This window comes from Adiantum capillus-veneris, chromosome 23 (assembly GCF_014529385.1).
Source record: "Adiantum capillus-veneris isolate H3 chromosome 23, ASM1452938v2, whole genome shotgun sequence".
Lineage (NCBI taxonomy): Eukaryota > Viridiplantae > Streptophyta > Polypodiopsida > Polypodiales > Pteridaceae > Adiantum > Adiantum capillus-veneris.
The window spans coordinates 67,201,858-67,212,523 of record NC_140953.1 but is presented as its reverse complement, the minus strand read 5'-3'; the positions used below and the strand labels follow the sequence as shown (position 1 = coordinate 67,212,523).

General features: G+C 41.0%; 1 protein-coding gene across 1 annotated transcript; it reads left to right on the top strand.

Annotated features, from left to right (window-relative positions):
- Window positions 1-3,621: 3,621 nt before the first annotated feature.
- On the top strand, window positions 3,622-6,558 carry LOC147427909 (pentatricopeptide repeat-containing protein At2g39620-like). Its single transcript, XM_086497043.1, has one exon. It carries the CDS (start codon window positions 3,732-3,734, stop codon window positions 6,429-6,431), a length of 2,700 nt encoding a protein of 899 aa, XP_086353169.1. The 5' UTR covers window positions 3,622-3,731; the 3' UTR covers window positions 6,432-6,558.
- Window positions 6,559-10,666: the final 4,108 nt, after the last annotated feature.

Below are 10,666 nucleotides of genomic sequence, written 5' to 3'. Positions count from 1 at the left end.
CAGTTGCTATCCCTAGAGGGAGGGATGTTACGAGACTGGGCACCCTCCTATTGTATGAGGTTAACTACAACTGGGTTAGTTGGAGCGTAATGGGTAAAGACTATTTTGTCTTTTTATTTTCACTAATGGTGAGTTGATGATTTGTATATTGGAGTTCTGAGATTTGAGGAGAAGGTGTCGGCAATGAATAAATTCATCGACCATTTTATATTTGCAAAATGTTTTTAGACCTTTTATCAATAAGCCACTATGGGTGCTCTGTAAATAGGATAGTGAGAACTCATCCCAAGAGGGTCATGCAATAAGTGATATGCTCCACTCATAAACTAAAGTGGACTAAGTGTAAAAGAGGGGCATCCAATTTTTGGCACCAACAAGTAATATCAAATATTAAATACTAAACTCCACAAGAGGTGCAATGGAGCTTGGGACTACAATATTTAGGCCTTTCTTGTGTAGATGCTCTCAATTTTTCCCTTTCCCCTCTCTTAACCTATGTTTGGGGCAATGGAGCTTCACTGTGTCACCTTCTTGTATAAGAGTTTGTCCCCTTCCTTCTTTTCTCTGTGTATTATTATGTGTAGACATGTCAACATCTTCAACCTTTCTTTCTGTGTCAACATCAACCCTTCCCATATCTCTCTTTTCCCTTCTCCATCAAGGCAAGGTCAAGGGTTATATTTAATGGCCAAGGGTGGAAAGCCCACCCTTGCTCCCAACATCCGCACATCGCTAGAGCCTACACGGTGGCATGTATTGGTTTCGAGAAAGCCAATGGGCAATGGTTGAGACGAGTTTCCTCCCTTACCTACTGCACATACTACTAGGTCCTATAGTAGTACCACTTAATGGCACATTCACATTTAAGTGGAAGATTGTTGGGGTAAAGACGGTGTGCCTCTTACCCCGGTCGAACACACCAAAGATGTCCGACCGCCCAGTACTTGTACACACCTTATTCTTTACTAGTTAGAAGAATAAGCTTATTCTTTACTAGTTAGAAGAATAAGGGGCTCTCTCTCACACACAATGTTGAGCTGCTCCACCCACATCATGTGTTCTCCCTCTCTCTCTCTCCTTCTTGCTCTCTGCACACGCATTGCATCCACGCACTCACACACATCAATTTTTTGCAAATGTAATAAAATTGGAAATTTCTCATTAACCAAAATGTAAATACCAAATTTTTGCATCTTAAACAACCTTAGCGTAAGATATTGCGCATCCTAGATCTTCCATAAATTTTTTCTAAGCACTTAGCTTATACAATCGACGAAATAAAGTGCTAAATGACACAACATTATCACCAAAATATGGTAGGCATAAAAGGCCAATGTGACCCAATCAATTTATGTCCAATCGCCCAAACGTCATATCCAACCATTCATTATGCTTTATATCTTTAAGAGAGTGAATCAACTAGCTTTATCCACATGATAGTTGGACCAATGGCCTTTGGTTTATGGACTACCTAGGATGAGAGTACTCGGAAGATAAGGTTGATGAGTATCATGGTAAGGCTATATTGTCACCATTTGAGAATATCATAGCATAAATATGGTTGTATGAAATACTCACAAGGATACTGTTTTTGTAGGACAATAGAAGGGGGAGGAGAAAGCAGTGCAACAATTGAGCAACATGATGATGCCCTTTCTCCAACACGAGCAACCAATTGCAGAAGAAAGGGAGCAAGCCTCCAACACCAAGACTACAATCTACGCATGCTAGCAAGAAAGGGAAAAGGGATGGAAAATAGGCCCCCAAGAGGCCAAGTGTACAAGAAGAGCACAAACACCAGTACAAAGAAGGGGGGCAAGAATTTCACCTTTCACAAATTTTTGGGGGTCAATGCTTAACAAATCTCATGTATGTGGAGTTTCTATGCACTCAAATGGTGGCACTCTTCCTCTAAACTTTGTGATGGTGGTCGACATCAACACATGCAATCCAACTTGGGAAATTGACTACGTTTCTTTGAAAGACTATGGGTTCCATGCATATAGCTTCATTAATTTATTTTAATATGCGTGTAAGAGTGTGTGAGAAATATGATGGTTCCTCAAGTCGTTAATGTCCTCCAATTGCATGGAGCTACCAAGTAGCTTGGTGGTTCCATGCAATTGGTTCCTCAAGTCCTTAATGTCCTCCAATTGCATGGAACCACCAAGTAGTTTGGTGGCTTGGAATTATCATGATTATTTTTTTCAATGCACTACAATGTCGCAACAAGCATAGATGGCATTCAAACATATTAAAACAAATCTCCTTTTATATTGTGGAGTGTGCATTTACATTGGTAGTTGAATTCTCTACTGCACGCTGGCATGTTCATGGTAGCTTGTTGAGCAGAACATCTTCTGGCAGTGGTGATGAAAGCTTATGCATGCCACTTTTGGTACTTTCACATGTTGTTTTTGGGTATGTGGTCTATTGTGTATGCCATCATCAATGATTACATAGAGATGATGAGTATTTGATAACATGTGAGACTACGCAATTATATGTTGTATGTGGTGGCCTCTCGAGTCTCACCATGTTGTGTGGTGGTCTCTTGTCTAGGTCTTCATCCTCATTCTTGCCATGTTTTCACGATCCTTTGTCAGTAAGTTTGCTACAGATGGGCGTGGTTTTGAGTCATACAATGACATGTTGATAGAGAATCATCTGCCCAAGGGAAAGGGCACCTAGACATTAGACAGTAAGGGCCCAAAGTTTTAGGGAGATGTCACTTGCGTGGACCAAAACTACCTTATTTACACGATATACGAGACTTTTCTTCGTAGAATTTTCCTTTTCTGCCTTATAAACCCCCCTATAGTATACTCACGTGATATCATACGACAACCCTTAGTCACAATACCCCAAGAATAAGGGATCCCCATTTTGGATGGGTGTTGAGAAAAGCGAGTACCTCAATCAATGCACTCAAATTCCATTGTATCTTGTCGTGATGGGATTGATGTATATGGTCATTGTTCTTCGTTTTGCACGTGATTCCTGGGCACTTTCACACAAGTGGGTGACATATCATGGATTTTTTTAAGGGAAAATTACCAAAATACCCCTCTAATTTGAGGAAATTCCCAAAATACCCTTGTATCTATTTTGGTTGGAATGTTCAAGATTTTCTAATCTTCATTCGTTTTTGACAATTGAGATCCGTTTTTGAGTGCTCAGCATGTAATTTGTCACCAGTTACCATCGCAAAAAAGGCAATTATGTCTAAAAATAATGAAGCAATTCATCTCCAAAGCCTACGTAACCAACTCAAATTGTAGTTTTAGCATCTTGTACGATAGACAATCACTCTTCTTGTGAAGACCTACATAAAAATTTATTTTTCGAGAAATTTAGTCTCACAACCAGGGGTATTTTGGGAATTTTGGAAAATTTGAAGGGCATTTTGGGACTTTATGACAAAATAACGGGGGCATTTTGGGAATTTTTGAAATTTGAGGGGTATTTTGGGAATTTCCTCAAATTAGAGAGGTATTTTGGTAATTTCCCCTTTTTTTAATGGTTGCAATGTCCATGCATCTCAATCTTTGTCACTATGGAAGCACTCCATCGACATGAATATAGAAGAAGAAGAAGAGAAGACAGTCTTAGTGGTGACTTGGCATTCATAAGTGTGTACGTGCTGACGTGACATCTGTGTATGTGTGTGGTGACTTGGCATTTATAAGTGTGTATATGTGCGTGACTTGGCATTTGGTGGTCTGCTATGCATGGCTGGTACAATCCATCAGTATGGGTTAGTGACAGAGGACTGCAGAACCCGCGGGCCAAGCCCTTGGCATGTATGTACTATGGAGCCTTTGTGGGTGGAGAGCTTGCCTAATGCAGAGCTCCGACGCAGAGAAGACCTAACATTTTCCACTCCGGAAATCACTTGTTTTGTTGCCTCTCTCAGGGCTTGTGCGCAGAACAAGGATCTCGTCAGAGGCAGCAGCATACACGATGAGCTTGTGCAAAGGGGTTTCCTTGAGAAATGCTCAGACGCTCTAGTGACCATGTATGCAAAGTGTGGTGAGCTTGGGAAGGCAAAAGCTTTACTTGAAGCCCATAAGAGCAGCAATGCCATCACATGGACTGCATTGCTAGCAGGCTATGTCCGTGAAGGACAGGGCCAGAATACTTTAGATTGTTTTCAACAGATGCAGGACGAGGGCATCATTGCAGATGCTTTGGCCTATGCTTGTGCAGTAAAAGCTTGTGCCATGGTCCGAAACATTGCTAGGGGGAAACACATCCACGATGAGATTGCAAGGCAGGGTTTTTTGGAGAACAACATTGTGCTTGGCGGTGCTCTTGTGGACATGTATGTTAAGTGCAGAGCCATTTCGGCAGCACAACAGGTGCTTGAGGAACTCCCTTCTAAGAATGTCATCTGTTGGAATGCACTGATTTCAGGGTATGGACAAGAAGGTAAAGCAGAGCAAGCTATGGATTGCCTTGAACAGATGCAACAAGAGGGTATCCTTCCTGATGCAGTGACCTATATTTGTGCATTAAAAGCTTGTGGCATGATCCAAGCTGTTAACAAAGGGAAACAGATTCATGATCAGATTGTGAGAAAGGGAATGTTGCAGAACAATATTGTACTGGGAGGTGCGTTGGTGGACATGTATGCCAAGTTTGGAGCCCTTTCAGAGGCACAACTGGTGCTTGATGAACTCCCTTTTCGGAATGTCATTTCTTGGAATGCGCTAGTGGCAGGATATGCACAAGAAGGTGAAGCCGAGAAAGCACGTAATTGCCTTGCCAGGATGCAGCAGGAGGGCATTTTTCCGAATGCTGTGACCTATGTCTGTGCTTTAAAAGCTTGCGCCGCAATTGGAGCTGCTAGCAGGGGTAAACAAATCCACGAGGAGATAGCAAGGCAGGGGTTATTGCTGAATAATATTGACCTTGGTAACGCGCTTGTGGATATGTATGCCAAGTGTGCTAATGTTTCAGAGGCACGGCGGGTGCTCTTGGACCTCCCATCTCGGGATGTCGTCTCCTGGAATGCCTTGATTGCAGGTTATGCACATGAAGGTGAAGCTGAGGGAGCATTGAATTGTCTTGACGAGATGCAACATGAGGGCATCCTTCCAGATGCAGTGACCTACACTTGTGCATTAAAAGCTTGTTCCACAATCAGAGCCGCTAGCAGGGGGAAACAAATTCACAAGGAGGTTGCAAGACAGGGGTTGCTGCAGAACAATATTGAGTTGTGTACTGCCCTAGTGGATATGTATGCCAAGTGTGCAGATGTTTCAGAGGCATGGCGTGTGCTTGAGGAGCTCCCTTATCGGAATTTTGTCTCTTGGAATGTGCTGATTGCAGCATATGCACAAGAAGGTGAAGCTGACCAAGCACTAAACTGCCTCGAACAGATGCAGCATGAGGGCATCCTGCCAGATGCAGTGACCTATGCATGCACATTGAAGGCTTGTGCAACAATCAGAGCTATTGGGAGGGGTAAACAAATCCATGTGGTTGTTGCAAGGCAGGGGTTGTTGCAAAATAATGTTTTCGTAGGAAATGCACTCATTGACATGTATTCCAAGTGTGGCTATGTTTTCGCGGCAAAGCGTGTGCTCGAGGAACTCCCTTCTTGTGATATCGTCTCGTGGAATGCACTGATTGCAGGATATGTACAAGAAGGTGAAGGTGAGCAAGCACTGATTTTCCTTGAAGAGATGCAGCATGCTGGTATCCTTCCAGATGCAGTGACCTATGCATGTGCATTGAAAGCTTGTGCCACAGCGAGGGCTGTTGACAGGGGGAAAGAAATTCATGGGGTGATAGCAAGGCAGGGGATGTTGCAGAATAATATTGTGCTTGGTAATGCATTGGTGGATATGTATGCCAAGTGTGGCTATGTTTCGGAGGCATGGCAGGTGCTCCAAGAACTTCCTTCTCGGAATGTTGTATCTTGGAGTCTATTGATCTCACGATATGCACAAGAAGGTGAAGCTGAAAAAGCACTAAATTGCTTTGAAAAGATGTTGCATGACGGCGTCCTTCCAGATGCAGTGACATTTGTTAGCATGCTTAATGTGTGCAGTCACCAAGGTCTGGTAGAAAAGGGCATTGAACTTTTTTCGAGTATGAGCGTCAAATTTGGAGTGAAGCCCAATTTAGAGTGTTACACTTGCATCATTGATCTCTTTGGGCGTGCAGGGAACCTAGAAAAGGCTGTAAGGCTAATCCAGGAATTGCCATGTTCTGATTATATGGCTATTTGGCATGCCCTGTTGCATGCTTGTTGGAAATGGGTAGATGTGGAAGTGGGGGGATGGGCTTTCGAGCAGGCAGTAAAGTTGGATAAAAGTGATGGGTCAGCTTATGTTCTGATGGAGCATGTTTATGCAGTAGCGGGGATGGAAGAGAAATGCAAAATGCATCAAAGCCAAGGCATGGAAGAAGCCAGGGCATAGTTGATGGATCGACTCAAGCAACATTGTACATTTTTTTTCTACAAGGCTTACGAAGCAATTATATAGACAGAATTAAGGGCTGATGTTAAAACAATGATAGATCGATTGACCAGAAGAGTCGCATAGATATGAGACTAACAAACTGTAAAGCTTCTATGGTTCGCTCAAGAGGAAAGATGATAGCTGCCAAGCAGGAAAACTAAAGCAAAAGATTTTGTCAAGAGATTGCAAGCACTGGAAACAATAATGAGCATTTTTGAAGGGAAGACAAAAGCTCAACAAGAGGAGATCATGAGGCAAGTGCATGAATTTGTTTGTTTTTTTTTTTTTAAGGGGGATGGTGAGGTCTAGCCCCTCCCCATTTCGTTCACCATTGCTTTTAGTGCAAAAGAAAGACCACATATCGCATGTGTGTCGACTATAGAGCACTAAATAAGATCACTATCAAAAATAGATTTCCTGTGTCACGGGTAGAAAATCTATTTCATAATTTACAAGTTTTGGCTTGACAAATGCTCCAGACGCATTCAAACTCATGATGGACAAAAATCTTCAGGCCATCCAAATTCTCTTGAAGAGTATAAGCAACACCTCCAGGTAACCTTTCAAGTTGTGAGAGAGAATAAGCTTTTCATTAATCAAAAGAAAAGTGATTTTTTTTCTACAAGAGATTCAATACTTAGGTCACACTATCTCTAAAGATGGCATCCATATGGATGCAACAAAGTTAGAGGTAATAAAAAGATGGCCTAATCCAAGGAATCTACAAGAGGTACGAAGCTTTGTAGGTATGTGTGCCCATTACATGACTTAACAAAAAAAAAGAATGTTAAGTATTCATGGACTGCAAAAGTACAAGAAGCTTTTGAGAAGTTTATCTCTCAACGTGTGTTCACACTATTAGATCTCTCAAAGCCATTTGAGGTCCAATCTGATGCTTGTGGTGATTGCCTTGGAACTATTTTGCTTCAAGAAGGGTATGCCATAGCATATGAGAGTCAAAGATTCAACTTCAATAAATGAGTATTGGACAAATACAAAAAACAAACTATTAGCTATTCTATATGTCCTAAACACGAGGAAACACTATCTCTTGGGGACTCCGTTCATTCTTCAAATGGATCACAAAACCTCAAGAACTTCATGACGCAAACCAAGCTCTCCGACACACAAATGAGGTGGAAAAATTTTCTTTTGTAATTTAACTTTCATATTGCTCACATTGTTGACAAACACAATCAAGTGGTTAATGCACTTTCACAACGACCAAGGGTAAATGTGGTGTCTATAGCAACTCACAATGATCTATCTTTTATGATAGATGAGTATGCTACTGACCAAGACTTTAAGTAAGTAATTACAACCTTTTCAATAGGAAAAAATAAAAACCATTCACTTTGAAGGATGGTTATCTTCCAAACGGCAATAGGCTATGTGCTAATCACCCATATAATACGAAAGTCATGTATGAATCTCATACTTCTCCTTATGCGAGGCAAAGAGGAATTCCATAGTCTACTCTTCGAGGAGTAGAAATGAATTTTTGTTGGTCTACCATGAAAAGTAAACATACAAGAGTATGTTTCAAAATGCGTGGTATACCAAAAGTTGAAAATTGATCGAGGAAAGCAACTTGGATTGTTTTAGTTGACAGGTTTAACAAGAAAACACACTCTATGCTTGTCAAAAAGATTATTAAAGCACATCAAATGGCAATCCTCTTCAGATCTCAAATTTTCAAGAATCATGGATTTCCAACATCTATAGTGTCAGACAAAGATCTTAGAATGACCAATAATTTCTAGAAAGGTCTCTTTTGGTTATTAAGAAGTAGATTAAATTTCTCTTTCGGCCTATCATCCACAAATGGATGACAAAGTGAAATAACTAATCTAATGATCCTTGAACCTACTAAAAGCCTATGTCATGGAAGTAGATCAATGTTCTCAATGATAGAAGTACCTACCTCTTATAAAGTATGCGTACAATGACATTGTACACACTTATATGGGAAAAGCACCTTTCGAGGTTAAAGAGGGAAGATCCAAAATTCCGTTACTACTTCAATTACAGGGGAAGATCTTCGCTACTGATGAATATAGTTGAGACCTACAAGAATCTTTTCCAAAGATTAAAGGGGTTATATCCATCTCAAAGGAAAGTAAAAAAGGGCTGCTGCTAATAAGCACAAAAGAGCCTTAAGCTTTAAGGAAAATGACTGGGTCTTCCTAAAGTTTCTCAAGGCTCATCTGAGGCATACTACGGACAAGAGTCCTACGGATCACCAAGAGTATGATGCTAAACTAGCAAAAAGATACTATGGTCCTTAAAATTCTTAAGCCAGTCAATGATATGGCTTATTAATTGAAGTTTCCCAACCATTGGCTCATGCACCATGTTTTCCATGAGAACCTACATAAGCCTTACAAAGGAGCGCCATCAAAAGAAGCAATAGTTGTTGCAGACCCTCCAAAAATCGAAGATCGAGAAGAAGTACTTCAACCTGAGTCCATCCTATGACATGAAGACAAGGTATTAAGAAACAGTAAGATTATCTGACGATATCTTATTAAGTTTAAGAATTATTCTTTTAAAGATGCTAGATGAATGCAAAGAACTTAACTTAAGGATAATATGAACCTTGTCAATGCTTACAATGTTGCACTAGAGTAAGCATATGAAAATGCATTTTAAATGGAAAATGTTTTTGTCTTATAAGACTAGTTCTCTTTTTATTGTGCACAAATTTAAAAGCATGCATGCTTAGAATCATGTTTGTGGTGACGACGTCTCCCAAACACCAAGTAGAACTTGTCACTCTACTTTGGAAGTATGATATGGACTAAAGAGCAGACATGCTTGCGGCAGCTACATCTCCCAAGCACCAAATGGACTAGTCATCCATCTTGGAATGATGTCGTAGGGTAAAAAGGGATCCTCTACCCTCTAAGAAACATGGACTAATGATTAGGATTTATCTTCTCTACCTCATAGTCGAGGACGAGTATGATTTCAAGAGAGAGGTAATGTCATAAAATATAATACCTAACTTTATCAAATGATTTTCTCATATTAAACTGATCATTTAATGTGGGAGAATAAAAGGGAACAAGAGTTAGAATAGAAACATGTGTTTCTAGACCTGTCTCAACACGGGACCAAAAGGAGAGATGGTTGCATCTCAATAGGGGTCCAAAAGGAGATAGTCTATCAAAGAGCAATGTGCAATAAGTGCTTCTAAACTTACCTCAGCAGGGGACCAAGAGGAGAGATGGTTACATTTCAATAGGGGTCCAAAAGGAGGTAGTCTATCAAAGAGAAATGTGCAACTAATGAAGCTTAAAAGACCTTAGGGTTAGCTTCATTAAAGACCTCCAATGGTTAGTGTTAAAAGTCATTTGACCTTAAGCAAGCTAGGGTTGAGCTTGAGGTGGGAACCCAACCTAAACTTAAGCAAGCTAGGGCTGCGCTTGAGGTGGGAACCTTAAGCAAGATAAGGCTGTGCTTGAGGTGGGAACCTTAAGCAAGTTAGGGTTGTGCTTGAGTTGGGAACTCGACCTAAACTTAAGCAAGCTAGGGTTGTGCTTGATGTGGGAATCCGACCTAAACTTAAGCAAGCTAAGGCTGTGCTTGAGGTGGGAACCCCACCTAAGGTGCTTGTCATGCTTGATGACTAAGGTACTTGAGGTACTTGTCACATTTAATGAGGAAGTTGCTTGAGAAACTTCCTATGCATGGGGGATAAGATGCTTAAGTCAAAAAGAGAACCTACTCACTTAATGAGGAAGTTGCTTGAGAAACTTCCTATGCATAAAAATCTCAAAGTTAGGGGAATTCTAAAAGAGCACATGGGACACATGTCAGACTCTCACTAAGCTTAACCACATGGTGTGCTTGAATGCTATTGGTTGGGCTAAAGAGGGGTCCAATGAGATTCTACTTCCATCTAAAAAATATCTAGATATTTTCAAGCTCTCTCTGTCTATGGGGTAAGGAGGACACTTGTCAAAAGACTACCCATATGCTTGACTGCATGCTGGAGGTGATTGGCTAAGGGGAGAGGGGTCCAATGAGCTTGTAGCAAGTAGAATTTTTTTCCAAAGCAAGAAAGTGGGGTGCTAGGAGGATATACTCCATACACACACTCATTTGCAAAGCCATTCTCACTTGGTGAAAGTTGAGGAACACCACCTCCTTCTCCAAGCTTGGGAGAGTGAGAGCCTACACCAACACTC

Excerpts from the sequence above, each read along its gene's own strand:
- LOC147427909 (XM_086497043.1), top strand. The coding sequence starts at position 3,732 with ATGGCTGGTACAATCCATCAGTATGGGTTAGTGACAGAGGACTGCAGA.